The sequence below is a fragment of the Cuculus canorus genome, chromosome 6, assembly GCF_017976375.1.
Source record: "Cuculus canorus isolate bCucCan1 chromosome 6, bCucCan1.pri, whole genome shotgun sequence".
Classification (NCBI taxonomy): domain Eukaryota; kingdom Metazoa; phylum Chordata; class Aves; order Cuculiformes; family Cuculidae; genus Cuculus; species Cuculus canorus.
In genome coordinates, this window is record NC_071406.1 from 6,155,051 (window position 1) to 6,173,848 (window position 18,798).

General features: G+C 38.1%; 1 protein-coding gene across 1 annotated transcript in view; it reads left to right on the top strand.

Annotated features, from left to right (window-relative positions):
* LOC104065221 (von Willebrand factor D and EGF domain-containing protein) overlaps positions 1 to 18,798 on the top strand; it is a 181,023-nt gene that overhangs the window by 123,936 nt on the left and 38,289 nt on the right. The window contains exon 21 of the mRNA XM_054070274.1: positions 9,980 to 10,870. Coding sequence (XP_053926249.1) covers positions 9,980 to 10,870 — 891 coding nt within the window. The remainder of the gene's footprint in view (positions 1 to 9,979; positions 10,871 to 18,798) is intronic.

Here is an 18,798-nt window from a genome sequence, read left to right on the forward strand (position 1 = left end):
CAGATCAGCATCAAGGTGTGGATTTAAAAGGAGAATAAAATATTTTGAATTAAAAGCATGTGTGTGTTTAAACACACAGTGCTCAGTCTAACACCAGAGGAACATATTAGTTTTAAATTTTACATTCTTAACTTTTAGCTTTGAAATCACTGCTGTCATTATTAACACTGGGCATAAATCACTGTCCACGAAAAATAAATAACTCCAGTAAAAGCTTTGGTCACCAAACCAAGGTTTCATCTCTGGACCTCTTACAGCCTGGAACCAAGCAAATGATTTTACTTCAAGAGATGACTGAAGAACATAACAGACTCCTTTCATCTCTATTCTAACAGAACTGATGACTTTGCACTAAAGACATCAAGGCTCAGGTTCCAGTCTGACTCACGCCAGTGTAAATCATAACTGATTCCATTAAATGAGTACCATTACCCTGATGGACTGAGCTGAGCACTGTTCCTGGAGGGCACATCTTAAAATCTGTCAAGGTAGGCACATCACACACAGAACTTCTAAATACGATATCTATATTTACTAATCAGTGTAAATAAGATGCACACCTTTCAGCATTCAGCAGATGCTTTACAATAAGTAATTAACCAGTCTTGCCTTGGTTTATAGAATGAGGTAGAACTCTCACTTGAAGGCAGGAACATTTTGACACTGCAGTCCATACCTGTGAAGTTGTCTGAGATCCTTGCAAAGAAGGCATAACAGAAATACAAAATAAATAGTAAATACCGTTCTGATTTACTTCAGTGTGGTAATAGCTCTCAGCTATTCTTGTGGGCTTCAAAACAAGGAAGCATTGCATTTCAATGCCATGGCTTCCAGCTCCATACTGGGACTCAGCCCATTGAAAATCTGCCCACAGTTCATCTTTGGAATTTATGGTGGAATTTGCTGATCCCTTTCATTAACTATGTGCCAGTGTTTCCAGTTTGCATGTTTTAGAACAAAATGAACATTTTTTCGAAGTGACCAGTTATGGTGTAATGATGTCTTCTTCAAGGGGTACATGATGAAATGTCAACTGAAGTGAGGCTAGAAATGCCACTCAAAGACATTTCATATAAATTTGGACTCATGAAAGACAGTTTTGTAAATGGTATACCAATAATCTTCACATAAGGCCAGGATCAGCCTGGAATTTTGAACTTAAGCTGTGACCCTTTCCTGCCCTCAGAGTATGTAATTGCCACTGAAAATCCACTCCTGTACTTGAGAAGATAGAAAGGGAAGCTGAGAGTCTTTCTGATGGCTTCCTTCTCCTTAGCAATATTTAATAAAATATTAAGTATTTTCAGAAAAAATATCAACAGAGGTCTCTACGGTATACGCTATGACCCAACATAACAACTAAAGTAGGCACAGTGGGAAGAATATGTTTAGATAATTTAAAAGATAAATGGTTTCCAGCTTCACTGATCCATACACTCTGTCAATCCAGAATTTTTTAAGTGCTTCCAATTCAGATGATATATTTAGGAAATGATGTAGCTCAGCAATAGAAGACCAATGAAGCCCAAGCCATAAAACCACTAGGGAAGAGGACTCAGCTATATGCCATGAATAATATTTACATTCAATCAGAACATGAAGTACAGATTATATTTCTCTCCTACCAAGAACGTGCCACCTTTTGCTTAAGCAATCACTGTGCCATCATGACTTTTAAGTGATAATAACAACTCAGTCTCCAACAAATAATCTATGGAGGATACAGGCCCTGCAGGTTTTTGCGGTGACAGGATAGAGAGCAAGATTATTTCCTTTTAAAATTTCCAAGCTCATTTAATCATCTAACTATAATAGCACACAGCCTTTAAAGCAAGTCAATCTTGTTTCCACAAATTTGATAAGACTGCTGTTTTGTTAAAGGCACTTAGATGCCCTTTAAAACTTTAAGTAACTCATACTGGACCAATATCTTGGCCCCTTTAAAGCAAGAAAGGACTTTTGCCACTAACTGCAAAAGCAAAGCAGTAGTTGAAGAAAAAGGATTCATAAGCAATGCCAAGCACGGTACAGTATGGGGGGTGAAAATAGGTGTGAAATACATAGACTCGTTATCGCTCAGGACAAATTTAGGACTAGTTCCTTAGCATCTTGCTGTTGTTGATGAACAGGTACCCACAGACATAGTAGCGCTTGCTTCACTGGACTTGCTTGCAGAATCAGGGGATATCCACTGCCAAACCATGTGAATTTTGGCCCCAGAGTTACACGTCACATACACAGCGCTAGTTCATTTCTGAAGGGACGCAGCAACAGCCTATAGCTGACACAAGACAACTGATCATCCTAACACTCTTTCAAAAAAGAAAACTACCAACATTATAAATGCAAGCCTCATGGTATGACTATCCCCAACCACAGTGTTGAAAGGGCAGAAGTCAAACTCTGTCAAGAGTTGATGCCTATGTTCGCTATAGCTAAATAACCATACTTCAGGAACTGTTGCATTAAGAGCATATGCTGTTCAGATGGAAGATAAGCTTAGAATTCTGCACTAATTCTGCTTAGCTTGGATTTAGATATGCCCGCCCCTCTTCTGAACTGCGTCCTGAATTCAATGCACATTGTTCATAGACTTTATGCACTGCTAAATGGACATACTGTTTATCATTGATAACCTGCTGGCAATAGTGAGAACTCCATTTGTTTAAAATACATACAAATTAGCAAAATTTACTAAGAACTTTTGTGACGTACCCTCTGAAAACTTATCAAAATTCAATGCTTTTTATTTGCGATGTTAGAAAGAAACTACAGATAGTTGTCAAACTTATCAGTGGAAATTGTGGAGAATTCCACAAAAGCATGATTTCAGAGTGGGTATTTATATGTGCTTATGTGGTATAAAAATAGATTCATCACTGGTCTCTAGCAAAGCATAGGTCACACTGTTTCTTGACTTTCACATGTAAAGTAACTCATTTTTATGTTTCTACAGCCCAAAACAACATAATTATAGTTTCAGACCATTTAATTCTTGAATCGAATAAAAGGCGAATTTCAGTAAATTATTCAAATTTAAGCTACTTTTTCTTTGAAGAAATACTATGGCTTTTCTTTTGAAGAAATGTTACGAACTTTCTTTGTAATCTATTGTTACCGTTCTAAATGATTCCACATAGATGTTTCAGAGAATTAGGCAGAGATGCTTCAGAGAGGATCCGTCTTAATTTAGACTATTTTGTATATATCTATCAACCTAGTCAAGCCATGAGAGACTCTGAAGGCCCATGAGGCATCATCAGATAAGCACACAGTTTTTATTAGTTTTTCCATCTCTCACATTACTGAGAAGAAGTAAAATATGCTTCCAATTCCTGAATAGAAAATATAATTAAGTTTTATGAAGTCTGTCTTAATGCTGTCTATTTAGCTGGTGAAACAATATAGTTGCAAACTCAAATGATTCAAGAATGCAGAACACAAGGAGGAGAATTAAAAGTTCAGACTTAGAAGATGGACAAAACATAACGAAAGAAAGGACAATAAAACAGTTATGAGGGGGTTAAGTGGGTGATCCACATTATTTTGAAATACAACTATACTTCTCCTTCACTTCCTGTTTTTTTAGCTGGGTGTTCTGAGAAAAGTACAGGAAGAGCACTTCTAAAACTGTGGCACAGAATGGGTTAGACCCCAGGAATGTAAAGAGCACAGAAAACGATCTAGTAACAAAGGAGCAAGAAGAGCAAGGCTCCTGTGCAAAGGGTGAGAGCACATCAAACGTTCGTTTTTTCCCTCCCCCGGGAGAGAACTTTTCAATTAAATCTTGAAATAAACTGGAAGATAGGAGAGATGTTTGAGAGAAAACGTGATTTGCTTGTAAAATACATAACTGGGTTTTAAATCTACATATATAGTCCAAAGAAGATACTGATAAAGAAAAATATTGGCAAAGGGAAAAAAAAAGTCCTAGTTTGGGGAGTGTGCTCATATCTTTGCAATCAGTAATTCCTACATTTTGAAAAACACTGTCTCTGGTGGCCCTGACATTGAAATTTCTGTAGAAAACATCACAGAAGTAGAAAGAAAAAAAAAACAAACTAATAAACAGAATCTGCAAAGAAATCCACAAAATGCATTCTTTTCCTTAAGACCCATTTTCTGTACAGCTATCACTGTGCTCATTGCCTTTTTACATTGTTCTTGCACTTTGGCTGCATAGGATCCTTTGTTCCAAGAGCCACACTAACCAAAAGCTGATGGATACCTCCTTAGAATGCAGATAAACATGCATTACGTGCCATGTGTTAAGATAAGTTTCATATTCAAAGCTATTTCTCTACTTTCAGACTCGAGCATCATTCTAGAAATCCAGCTTATAGCCTGATACTACTATTATCTACTCAGGACACCTAAAAAGGAGCCAATCCTTTAAAGTCTATGGAGAAACCTGTCTTAAATTAATATAAACTAAGTGGTATTAATGCCCCAGCTCTTTAAGCTTTTTATTTCTCTTAATCCCTAAATTATAATGTTTTCTTTTGAAAAATATTATGAATAGAAAATATTTCATATAAGGAAAGAACTACACCTAAGGAAAAATAGAACTTTCTGTGACATTGTTTTGATATACGTTGAGTATGAAAGGGATTATCTTTAATTATATGTATTCCTTGACATATCATAAGTAAGTCTGAAAATGTTTGCTGACATGTAATCAGAATCCTGCCTGAGCATCTCAGAACCCACATTTTGTTTAAATACATCAGTTAATGAACTGAGATATCAATTATATCACTCTGAAAACCTAGAGGCAAATGGGCTGTGTGTTGATGCAAGCAAATAAAAAAGACCTTTAAAGCAACAGAAGCAAACAAATAAATTTCTTCTTGAGATACTTTTTTCTCACATACTCACACAGGATTTCAATATCCCACAACTGACGGCGGAGTCTGGATCCCATTCCATTTGTGGGAATTATTTCTTGTAGAAATTATTTTTTGTCCTCCACAAAAAGTGTTGTGATAGAGAAGAACGATTACGTATTTCATACACACTAAACAAATTTGCATTGCAAATCATGGGTGGTGTTACAGAATTCTCTCCGTGTGTGTGCAGCTGCAACCATATTTGACAAACAAGAGTCTGCAGCAGAAGAATAGTTATAAACAGAAGTGGCTGAGTGATTCAGGCTCTATCGAATATTCCCTGTGGCTCATGATTTTGGTAGGTGAAGGGGAAAAAAATTGCTTACCAGGTGGCAACACCAGCAATACAATCTCATTCAGGCTGAAACATAGCTCAAGGACAGTGAACTAGGTGTTCACCTTCTAATTTTATCATTAAAACAATGAGTGAGCAAATTTACCCGTCACAGAAGTGGTGGTTTGAGAACATTTGAATGCGCTTGTAGAGATGGATACAGAGTCGTGCAACTCTTTTGCTCGTGTGCTGACCTGTCTGGATGAGACACATGCTAGGTCCACAAGCTGCCCAGCTCTGTTAGCCGAGCCAAGGCTAAGTAGCCTGGCCGGCTTACTCCGTCCATCTGTACGCACCTAGTGGCTCACACTCAGCTCACCATCATTTTCTGATTTGCGAATTCCAAATCCGGGCATCTCCTACGTAAAATTTATTATTCATACCCTCCTTTTCCACATTTTTCAAAGTGGGAATTGATTTTTGCCTGTGCCTACTTCCTGCATGTTGTGTGTTCCTAAACTCTTTTACAACACATTTAACTTATCAATTTTTGACCTAAAGACCCAATCTCAATAAGTCTTTAGAAGGCTTTTATTTCTACAAAAATATTCCTGGAAGTACACCATTAGTAAAAAGTGGGAAGTCAAAGCTGTACCTCACTTAAATGAGCTGAGGGATTTACCGTAGGTGTTACTGTTGGTGATTGTAAGAGAAAGGACATCGGTGACTGGGAAGTTCAACCAGCATCTGAATGCAGGGAAATCCTGGATGCTTAAAGGAGGAAGGGACAATCAATGCTATATTACTGAATTTTTGGGAGAGAGAAGATGTTAGAGTATGCTTGGATGGCTAAGGAGAAGATTTAGGTATTAAACACACTCTTACTGAAGTAGAAAGTTGTGCCAGAACTTAATCAAATAAAACGGCAGATTAAGAATTGATGGAAAACAGAATTTCCCTAGAGCTTCTATTGACAGCTGCTCCATTTCCCCTCTCTGACCAAGTAAATACAGAAAAAAATTAATGTGGAAAAGTGGAGAGAGCAATGGGATGATCCCTAATAATGTGGTAACAAGACTTCTTAGACCAGTGTAATTTTTCTATTCTCTCTTGACATTTTAAATAAGATTTACGTGCTGGTAGATGTTTCAAATTTTAAATGATGACCTGCATAGTGTAATATGTCAGAAGAGCATTCCTCTGTCGACATTCTTCTGAATGAGAAATGTGCTACACTGCATGTACTACTAAATGTTAATAGCTCTAAAACTACACAAATTGTAAATTTATTGAATTGTGTTAATAATGTGTCGAATTCTTAAACTATTCACAGAATTCTGAAGTAGCTGTAACCTGGCCAGAATTAAAGGTTCCCATAATCCTCTGAACTGACAGGCAGAAAAGATCAAGGCCAGACCATCTTGCTAAGGAGAAGGAGCCAAACTCCACCTGAAGAGCAGACTGGCTTGGGGCATTTTATTTGATTAAAGGAGAGAGCAGAACCTGAGATCACGTGGTGATGTTTATAGTGTTTCCCTCATACGATTACATGAATACCCTCCATTTTTTAAAAATGCAAAATGTAAGTTTCTAACTTTAACAGATGCAAAAAGAAGTGGGGAAATGAAAAGGAAATAACTGCTCATGTCCACATGAAGCTTAACCAGAGCTTGAGGTGTCAGCTCTTAGTTGTAAGTAAGGATGGGGCTGTCTCCAAGGCACATGGCTGTTTTCACTGCTTATATAGTAGTTTTATCACCTTCAGAATGAACATGATCTTATTCAACTATAGATATCTACTACTTTACTATAAAATACGATTCAAGTGAGGAAGAAATTAGAATTTGCTGGGTCTTAAGAAAGTCTGAATGGCATTGGCAAGCAGGAACCAGAGGCTGGTTATGATGATTCTGATTCGTGAGCTTAGCGCAAGAAGTACGAGCTATCTGAATCACTTGGCGAAACGAAGGCTGGGGGATTCTCACGTTGGGGAACACCTGCACTGCATGTGTGAAAAGTGTCCTTGTGTTGAGTTGGATGAGAAATGCCAAACCTCTGTCTCTGGAATCTGGCTTGTCACCCTTGATCTAACCTTCCCCAGATAGGGGGAAAACAAGAGGAATCTATCGTCTCGGGTCCTGATTCATACCTGTTTATTCTGTGTTTATACTGGTGTAACTCCATCAATTAGAATGGAGTTCCTGCCATGCTTAGCAGGAGTAAAGCCAGAGATTCTCAGTCTCTTATACACCTTTGTGAAAAATAAACCCAATTGTTCCACATGCTGCACGTTTCCCCGTTAGTACAGGCAGAAATACTGACAGTGAAAATGTATTTTTGCACCATCACATAACCTTGAGCACTTTGCCTTGTCATTTTTTTGTTATTTTCATCCAGTCCAATATGTAATCATACAGCGGCATCACAAAGAAAACCAGATTCATGCAATCACACTTCTGCATTGATAATGGGTTATACATTTGCAGATATTGATCAACTGCAAGAAAAATAAATTGAAGTAAGACAGGATTTGAGAAAGCTGCTGACTGCAGACAACTGAGTCTGCAGTCTTTTGGTATACTTCTTTGTTTTAGCTTACTTAGATGCCCGGAAAACTGCAGGAATAAAAGTTCAGGTATTCCAGAATAAATATGTCATATTTTAATCCTAACTAAACTGCGCAATGTCACTATAAGTAAAACTCTGAAATAATTAAAGCTGAGAGGAAACTGAAGTCAACGCATTTGAACGACGCCAACATCTTATGAAGTTTGGTGGTCTGTACAAAGTGGATCGGGGATCTTGGTCAGTATATAACATAATGAACAAACAACCGAAATGTATCATTTTTCTTCGTTAGTAGCCTTATTTGTGATATACAAACTGAATTGTCATAGATACACTCCAACAAGAGTGTGTTCTCCCTTACAGGGAAGACTGAAGCTTATCGGCAGGATGTCTCCCATATCATCTGATAAGGAAATAAAAGATTTCCCTTTCTCAGGTAGTCAGTCTGATCCTCATAATAGCTACTAAAATTTAGTAAGGAGGAAGCTCAAAGCTATACTCAAAGCTCATTTTAGAAATCTGTCAGAGGGTCATTCAGCCCTTTCCTGTCATTCCTGTTGATTTCTGCTCCCTGAATTGAATTTTCTCGAGGCAACAAAGATCACCTATTGCTGGTAATTTTCTATGGGGATATTTCTTTCCTCTTTCTCTCATTCATTTTAAAAAATCCTTTAACTTCTCCTTTCCTCTCACACTCCCTTTGCTGATGCCCTCCCTGCTTTACCATCTCTTTTCTTCAGTTCTGTGTACCTCACCATTCATCAGCATTACTTTTGACAGTGAAATCCATGTATTTACCTACTGCCTTACAAAATACCAAGTATTTACCTACTGATGTCTATAGTTTGATCCAGCACCATTGTAAAACTCCCAAACATTGTGCTTCAGGGCGGTAAAAACTCATCAGCCACCAGTACAATGACACTGTTTACCAGCCAGATAAACACAACTTTGGATTCCAGGATTTGCTTAGCTCTAGTCAGTGCTCTAGTTTTCATTTTGACCTTTGTCAAGCATCTTAATCTTTTACCTTGCTAACTACTGCTAATTTCTACATCAAGAGAAGTTTTAAAAAGGTGATTAATAATTATATTTAAAAGGTAGAGGTACACCCTGCATGAGGTTAACCCCAGAACCAAATGAGGTGGAGTTTTTTGTTCGGGATCCAATATATTCTGTTTCCTATGGAGTGAGTATGCCAGAACCAGTTAAAAATATCTTCTTCCATTCATTAGAGTCTCCAGATGGTCATTAATCTTCCTGAAAGTATTGATTCAAACTACTCGTCTCCACTTTCAAGGCCCTTCACAGACTACCCTGTCCCCATCTATCATCCCTCTTTACACAACTGAAAAGGTGGCTGGCTTTGTAACGAGTGGGTGACAGTTACAAACCAGCAGCCTCTCTTCCATGCTGCCCCTCATGTCTGGAGGGAGCTGTGCACAGCATTAACAAAGCTTCTCCATTTGTCTCCTTTAAACACTTTCCTAAAACTTTCCTCTGCCATAAGGACTACAGGAGCGTTACATAGTTATACGCTGGTGTGATATGGGACTACGGTCTCTTTAGGACATGACCTTGCCAAGGACCTTCTTAATGTTTATTTATTTCTCCATCTCTGATACCACTCTGTCCCAAACTGCAATGTCTCCTCTTACTCCTGAACTACAACAACTTGAATGCAAAGTTTCTGTGTTATGTACTGTCTAGTAGAACATTTCCCAGCACGCTATTGCAATATTGACAGTTAATAAGAAACAAATATTAGCTCGGGTGGTCAAGAGCTGTAGGGTGCACAACAGAGGGATGCCAGCGTCAATACCTCATGGAATAGTGTAAAGCAAAACAAGTAAACCAGCATGGCAAGTGGTTTTGCTTGGCTGCAGTTTAACCTCTCTCAGGCCAGTGCTGCACCTCAAACAATAATGCCTGAACTTCACCGAGATTACCTACCTTAAACTGGTTCAATATTAAGATAGAAAGAATATATCTCATCTAGTTCATGAACCATCAATCTGTTAACATTCAGTATTGCAGTTCCCCATGCATCCAGTGCTGCTGTTATCCACAGCAGAGAACACCATTTCATTTCTGTGCCAGTCAGCAAAAATGTGGCCTTAGCATATTGATCAACTCTTTTATTTCTAAAATTTATGTTCCGTTGTTGCTCATAAACTAAAGGTTCACTGCGGTTCCTTTAAAGTCTAGACCAGCACATTTGACTAATAATATTTTCCTTCTGCCCTAGTTTCACAATCTTCTAAAAGCCACATGGAAGTTGCTGGAAGAAATACTGAAGACGCTGGAGTATTTCATCAGGAAGACATTTTAAAGATGTCAAGAAACACATATTCCTTTCTTTCCCCAACCCCAATTCCAAGACAAAATGCTACAAATCTTTTAGAACGAAACCCCATAGTCTTTAACATTCCATCCCTTACAATGAAAAGGAAGAATTCCCAAGCACATACGTTGTCAGAAAAATATCCCGATATGAAATCCACAGCAACTGAGACACAATCTTTTCTTGAAAAAGGAAGTGACACATATAGTTTCCTTCTGCAAGAGCAGCCAGACCTCAGAGTGACAACTGCCGCTGTGGCAGCCTATACTGCCCTCCCTTTTGAAAAATATAAACCAGGTACAACCCAGACCATTCCTTCTCATCGCAAAACAAATGCAAGTTCATTCTTTGCAAGACCACATGGTGCTCAGCAACCTCGTTCCAAGTACAACTATTCTTCCAGGAAATGGCCTGGTAGAGTTGCAGCATCAAAGACTAAACCATTCCAAGATTTCCCAACAGAGCAACAGAGAGTATCTCCTTTGGCAACACACCTCACCTCCTCTTTCCATTTATCAAGTCATTCCCTTGATACAGCTCCCCGGAGTGCTATCATCCCACCAGAGTCTGCTCCCCAAGCAAGACTTCCCGCACAGACCACAGCGACCAGAAAGGTGAACAACAAGGCGATGGATCATGTGGAACTGCCAAAAAACAGCAGTGGGACGCATCACACGCTTGTTTGCGCCTATATGCCATGCTTCACCGGTGTGCTATGCGAGCCAGGGGAAGATGGAGCATTTAAATGTGGGCCTTGTCCCGCTGGATACAGGGGTGATGGAATTACATGTGAAGGTAAGGGGGAAAAACCCTCTTTCAAATTGTTTTATAACTTCAAGTCTACTAACTCTCCAAAGGAAAAAATAATTTTTATTGTAAGTCTGGAGATTTTTCTAGATGAGATCATTCTGGTTTTCAAAGCCAATTGTATTTCAAAATAACAGACAAACATTCGAAAAAGCTCCTTCCACTTACAGAAAATGACATATTTATTTGATAATATCTAATCTGTTGAAACCAGGGACAGATTGTGATCTTGCTTACCCTTGCTTAAGGCCAGATTCATTCTGCTGAAATCATTACTTTTGAAAACACATAAAATTTCTGTAGGAAAGAGTAAAATTGACTCCATTTGTCTATACAACACATATTCTAGGAAAAACAGATCATTCTACTACCTTAAAAAAGAACTTTTGGGGTATCTATCTAATAACTTACATGCAAACCTGAACTTGTTATCTGAAGAGTTTTCACAATGTATTGACTTATTTATTAAACAGCTTAGAACACCTCACTAAAAGGACGGTACTATGCACATTTTTTTGATCTCCTTAGCTTAGCTATCACTAATTACATCTTTTTTTCAAATCCTTCCTATAAGCTGATATCTTAATTGGCCTTTCACTACCCGATTCAAAAATGTTTATATGATTTATTGCATTTTCTTTCGTGTATGGTTTCTTGTGCTCCGTGCATGGAGCAGACACGCAGAGGGGTGTCTCAGCTGCACTGCACACCTCGGCAGTGGATCAGCAATTACCTGATGCGAGCAAGGGGTGCAAAGCCCCCAGCAACACTGCAGCCCTTTGATCTCAGAGAAGTCCTGGATACATATTATAAGATGCATAAGAAAAAGTTACTATAATCTTTAGTGCTATAATTTTTGCCTGTTTGCACATTGCTGAAATGCCCCTTTAAAAGGATTTAAGGTTACTGTGTGTGAAAGACCACATATCTGATGTCTTTTCTATACCTGTAGCTGGAAAAATACCAAGGAACTGTGAGCACTAGGAAGACCAAAGCAAGTTTGACTGCAGAATGACCTCTCCTCCAAGACCAGGCACATGTACATACAAATATTTATGAATATGGGCATACAGCTGCTTTGTGTATATTTAGCATGCCCATCAGTATAATCCTTAAAACGTAAATCTACCTCTGCCTTTTACTGTCTTGCAAGACAAGATGCTTTCTTCAATTACTGGTATTGCTGAAAACCTCTCTGGAGAGTCCTTAGGATGAAATACTTTATTACCAACATCACTCTTTGTCTCAGGGTTTGATGACACGATACACAAACATCCTTTATATGTCTCTTGTCACTGACCATGTCACCTGACTCTATAATAAGCCTGTCTGCTCCCTGCTCCTGTTTCATCCCAAGCCCCTCTGTGCACCTGCGAGCACTCTCCTGGATGGTGGCCAGAAGGGTGAAGAGCACCCTTTGTACCTCCAGCCATTGATGTCTCCCCCCATGTCAGATGCTGCTGATTCAGCGTGTCAGATGAAGTTGAAAGACGAAGATAATTCCTTGGATTAAGGCCTGTCATAACCTCTGCTATCAGCACTTTACAATCTTCCTACAGTTGTACTGACTTCCCTCCAAACAGTAATACCCTCTAAGAACAGGAGGCGGCAAAACTAAGCAAGCAATCAAAGCGTAGGAGAGACCAGAAGATTTGCAAAATCTTCAGGTTTCAATGCAACATCCATGGCAAGTGAGTTAAAATGTCGAGAGCCACAGACATTATTGATATGTCATCTTCCTATTTCATATCAAAATTCATCGAGATAAAAGAAACAGCCCATTGGTAGCAAGTGTTGAATACCTGTGAAGCTTGAGGGGATGTGACCTTTATTTAAGAAGAGTGTCTGAAAATACTCTAAGATAATAAATGTTTTACTGAGTGATATTTATCTTGTGACAGAATGTATATTTTTTTTCCGATTGTGCAGTTCAAAATCAGGCTTTAAGGACTCATAGGGAAAAAAATAAGCAGCATCCTGAAAATGAATTTATCTTCTAATATACATCATATCAAATTTTATTTCTGTCTTATTCTCACCCCTTTGGACAAACCTCTCTGTCTCCTCGTTAAGTTTTAGCTGGAAGTCCCCTCCCTTTGCTCTGTTTTCCTACTTTGGGAATCACAGACTCACAGGAGTCCAGGCTGAAAGAGACCTCTGGGTCCAGCATCCTATCTTCTTCTGGGAGAGCATAGCTTGCGGTCAGTGTGTTTGGCTTATATTCAGGTATCTATAGGGAGATGTGTTCGCACACTTTTAGTGATTTCCATTTAGATGGAAATCATTCCTTTTAGATTCACTCCATTTAGATTTCGTTCACTCCTTTGTCTTCTATAAAAAGTAGGACCTTTTTTCGCCTTCTTGTTTTCACATAATAAGCAGTACAGATTCTTAATTCTCTTACTTCTGGATGATTACTACGCCGATGAGCTAGGATGAAGTAGTTTCTCAAGGCTTTACTCATCTCTCCCACACCCTTTCGGACAGGTGAGCAGGATCTTAGCTTGTAGAGCTCTTTCACCTTCTGGCACAAAGGCAGTATAGCTATTCGTTAGTGTCCTTGAGAGACATAATTTCAGAGAAGCATTTTAGAGATAGCAACATCACCTACACAATAATAAAAAATAACCAGGAGAAATAAGGCATAGTGAAGCCCACTGGATTCTCTGCCATATCCTTTGGTATAAGATGCTCCTGGACTTCATGGATTCAACTTAGCCAAAAGTTCCTCTGGTGATGAGAGGGGTTACTAAATGCATCACTTCCACTCTGAGTGTCCTTTTTGAGTATATATAGCATAAAAGCAATGCATTACTATGGTACACTCCCAGCAGTTTGATGGGACAGCACCTATCACCTGCTGAAGTGCACTGCAGAAGTGCCATAACACTTTCAAAGCTTTAAATATTTCAGTTCAGTATGCGAATGGACTAAAAAATCTAGTATTTGATAATGCAGAAGTAGTCCAAACAGCGTTGTTTTCAGAATGTTTCTGATATTTTTTTTTAGTATATTACAAGTGGTACATGTAATGTAGCACTTTGTAACATTTGAGGCTAAGGCTCGTTAGTCACCTTAAAGCAATCATCTGCCCTGTGTTCCGCACTCTATGACAGGGACACTGGCCTGTGCTTTCAAAGATGCTGTACCCACTGGACAACAAACAAACGCTGTCTTTTCCCTCGGCTGCGTTTATTCACCAGAGTCTGTGCATATGGCACTGTCTGAGAACAGCTGTTGTATTTCTCGAGCTCCTTAGGATACCCTAAGGTGGAACACATCCTTTCCATTCAGTAACAGGGTTGAAGTTAACAAAAAAAAATCTACTCTGGACGTCATTTTTGTGTTTCATTCTGAGAGACGTAAACCCAAGACCTGCAGAAAAATAAGCATCAAGCCAAATTTCCAGTCATCCTTGGTTTTATTTCTCTAACCCCAAGTTCACTTGGTAAGGAGTGTCTGGTTACTAAAGTTGTACTACTAAAAAATTAGATTCCATTCCATAGAATACAGACAGCTAATTAAAACTATTTTTAATTAGGTGACAGGTAAAGACTATTATTGCTTGACTATTTTAGTCATTATGAAAGTTCCTCAGAATTCCTCTGGAAGTTATGCTACTTTATTTTCTTAAAAATGTTAAGTCAGTAAAAACTCTCAGATATTTCATAGGCTTTGCAGTCTTGAACAGGAGTAGTCATGCTTTCTGCTCAAGAAATAAAAACACAGCATTGCCTTGACATCACAAAACCACCGCTCAAACCCAAATAATTTTCAAAATAATAGGGAAGATGGAGTAGCTGGGAAAGTATTCCAGCATCAGGATGCACAGCTGGATGAAACAAGGCAAAGAAAAAAATCAATAGCTGACATTCATCTATTCTGATGTTTTTCCACCTAAAAACCTCAACTATATCAGACCAAAATTTCTTCTCCTATCTCCAACAGTTACCAAAAGCAGATGTCTGGCAGTATATGGGAAAGATGGACGGATACTGTCCAAATAGTCTCTCAGAAAGTCATGAATCATATGCTTCAAAAAGCAAAAGTTTGACATCTGATTTTGCAGTTTTCTATCCCATCCCTCAAGTCAAGTCTTTCCCAAAGACCTATCTATTTAATTGTTATTTGTACAAAAGCTCTTCTATAACTTTGATTATCTGGTTATCCCTGTTACATTTTTCTGCATCTTTTCCACTTTTACATTATCTTTTCTGAGCTGGGGGATCAGACGTGAATATGGTATTTAAGCTGCATCTCACTATGGATACAGACCATAACGAAGTCTGGCATTTGTGCTCTGCTCATTTCTTAACAATCCCTAACACTTTATTTGCTTTTTTGACTGCAGATGAGCCCACAGCTGACATTTCACAAAACAAAATCCATTAGTACAATTTAACCAGAACTCTTGTCTGCATTTGTATTCCAAATTTATTCAGTCAAGTTAACAGTGTTCATTTTCTATTTGCTATCATGGATATTTATTTCATAATTGGGCTCTGGACAGCTGAACTATTTAAATATACATATGAATTATTTTAATTGCACTGATCCATGCTTTAAATCTATTCTTTATTTCCTTTATCTGTTTGTCTTCTTACAAGCAAAATTCAGGCTTCAGTCCCTATGTGTTCAAAAGGAAAAACAATAATGTGGTTTGCCTGCAATGTAACTTTCTTTTAACTTTTTTCCCTCCTTTGTGCTGCACATATTCAGACTTCACCTGTACATTTAGGAAATCCGATGAATGCATCTTCGAAAGAAAATAAATAATGATTGCATGAAACAAAGTAGACTACACTCCTTCCAGTGAGTTCCCATGTTTTCAAATGGAATTGCAGGGAATGCTCTCACACCTCCAAACCTTACTTTGATGTCACGCGCCCAGGACCTCACGTGCCAGACGGCACGAGGAGTTTAGTCGCTGTTAAGATGTTAAACAATAAGTCTGTCCTGGAAGCCATTTGTTGATTAGGCTATTGGAGATGCAGAAAACAACACAGGATCTGGTATTCCTGAGTGCCCCCAAAGTTACCATGGAGAAACTTATAAAAAGTGCATGATCTCCTTTTAATGGGAAAAAAAGTAGTTTCAGGATATTTCCCAAAATCCCCTTTCAGATAAAACAACAAAGATTTCTCCATTTTAACCTTTGGGTTTTAAATTATAAACATATGTACATTTGACAGCAAGATTGACCATTTGCAGCAATGTTTTCATCTTTACTGCCGTTTTCCACCATCCAAAGTGGTTTAGTGTAAAAACACTGCAATACCTTTGCACAATTTAGCAAATGTTTGTGGGAAAAAAAATCGTTCCAGAAGATGGAAGACAGAAGTTTTGGGAAAGATTTTGACACAAAGAGTATATTTCTATTACAGAAGCAAATGCGTTGTAGGTGAATATTACTCTCACTCTCATACTGCAGCCAGTGTTCAGGTTTTACCTTTTGCTATTCACCAGTAATAGAATAGTTTTAAACATTTACTATTAAATGTCACCATAAAAGCTAAATGTTTTAATATCCAAAATATTATATTCTTTTCTGACAGTTCAGATGCATCTCAAAATGTGTAAAGGCCAGATGGAAAACACTCTATTCAAATGGACACATTCGCCTTAAGCACTACCTACAAAGTATGTTGGAAAAACATAATATGTTTCAATGTCACTGTGCTTGGCATAGCACTGAGGCACTTGAAGGCTTTATGCAACCATCATCCTACGAGAAAGGCAATTTTGTTTCACGTACTTCAAAAAAAGCGGTATACTTTTCTCAAGTTTTGAGTTTCACTGTCTCTGTGCAGAGAATATTATCTATTTCTACCTACAGTTAATTTCTATTTGCAAAGAAATTCCTTTGTAAGCAAGTCCTGCTCTTGCCCAAGCCCAGAAAAATGGAGATGTTTCAGACGGATGTGTGTGCGGTGGGTAGGTCAGCACCTTCCTTCAAAGCCCTGTGCCTGCCGTTGACTTGAGTGAGATACGGCGCAACTCCCCAAACACAAGTGGTGGCTTATAAACATAGAACCTCAAATTTAAAGGAATAACAAAATTCTCTGAAAACAGCTTTGATTTCTCTCCCTTTCTTCCTCTTTCCACTTCATACGGACTGCTACCTGCTGTTCAAATAGCATGATGCCCTGACCTGCTCCAACAGCTGCTTACCGGTGGCTGAATTAGAAGAACCTTGGGAAAGGTTAACACTAACTGCTTAAATGGGTCTAAATGAAATCTATTTAGTCGTCCAGAAAATGCCATTTTTTAAAAATTCTTTTTTTCTCCAGACATACATTTCAAATAGCAGCTAAACACATGCCGAATTGCAAATGTCTAAACCTTATAGCCAATCAAATAAAAAAAGATATTTAGCTTAATGACATTCTCAGCATGTACAGTATGGATCTAAGTCATATCTAGCGAGTTTTCTGTTCTCAGGCATGTCAAATCCTAACTTATTTTAACACAGCATTGAAAATTTCACTGTTAAAACTATATGGTAACAGGAAACGTAGATTTTAAAAGTTTATTTTAATGTGCTTTCTTGGAGCCTGTCTTTTTAACTGCGATTTTTTAACTACAATTGGAAAATGTGTGATGGCTCTTAACTTTTTGGATGGCAAAGTTCACATACTATGGCTTTATCTGAAGGCTTGATGATATCTTAAGAGGTGAGAAGGCTTTCAAAGCTTGAGCTTTGCTGAAATTATGTCCTGCCACCAATATTTGTCCTTCATTTGGCTTTCCAGTTACACAGAACATTTTCCAGTTTTAAGAGCAAAGTCTCATACATTTGGGTTTTTTTTCCTCTTGTAACAATACTTAAAATGAAGAATGCCTTGTTTCACATCTCTTTAGTTTTGTTTTGCATTTTCCTTGGAATAACCTTGCTTAGTTTCATATCCATCACAAAAGAAAAAATTCTGCCAGTAAAGTGTACCAAAGTAGAACATTTTTCTCTGTATTCAATTCCCACGCACAGGGAAAGATATTTTTCATTCTGTTATGTAAGGTGTTTTTTTCCTGAAGGGAGATGTGAAAGCCAGCTGACACACATGCCTTGCTCTGTTCCTGCACACAGCAATTCTTCTTCTTAGAGTAAGTGTCAGTGGTCTTTTTCTACCTTCAGTGCTCTTCTCTCCTCCTCTCTTGAGTTTGCTACACAAAACTACCTCTTATCAGAGGGCTACAATAGGAGCATTCAAGAAAGATAATGTCCTTAGAAATTAGATTTAAGAAGTTAAACCTTCGGAGCTACCTGCACAATAAAGCCATTAGGCTCATAATGATCGACATCTGAAAAACAAGGACGTGTATTCAGCAAATAGCCTCTTTCAGGAGCTGCAGTACTCTCCAATTTTATGCAATACATCTGCTTACCCTCCTCCTTCCACAGAATGACTTTGCATATTGCAATATGTCAAGAAATCATTATCTAACATGCTGCTTTGCAGACCTCACAGTGCTTATTAAACATTTAAATTGTTGCTTAAATGTTTGTTATTTTGCTGACAAATTGCCATATAATTCTTTTCTATATAGAATCCTTCATCTCTGCTTTAGTGTAATTTCTGACACCCATTAATTCTTACTGAACATCCACAAGGCAAATCTGTAGAGAAGGAGGGATGTGAGGTCTTTGGTATTAACTGCATTTGTACTTAATCCATCCTTAGACTTCAAAAATACGCACTTAAAAATGTGCATGCTCAGAAGTTATATATGATTACATTAAAATCATTCCCTTGCAGACGTAATGTAAGTACTCATTAGCTACTGCTACATTACTACTGTGATATCTACCTTTATTCCACAGTGTTTCCTCAGTAGCCAAACTACTTATTCAATTAATAAAATTACATGGGAACAGTAGTAACAAGTCTTGGGCTCATAACCACACGGAATGTAATATA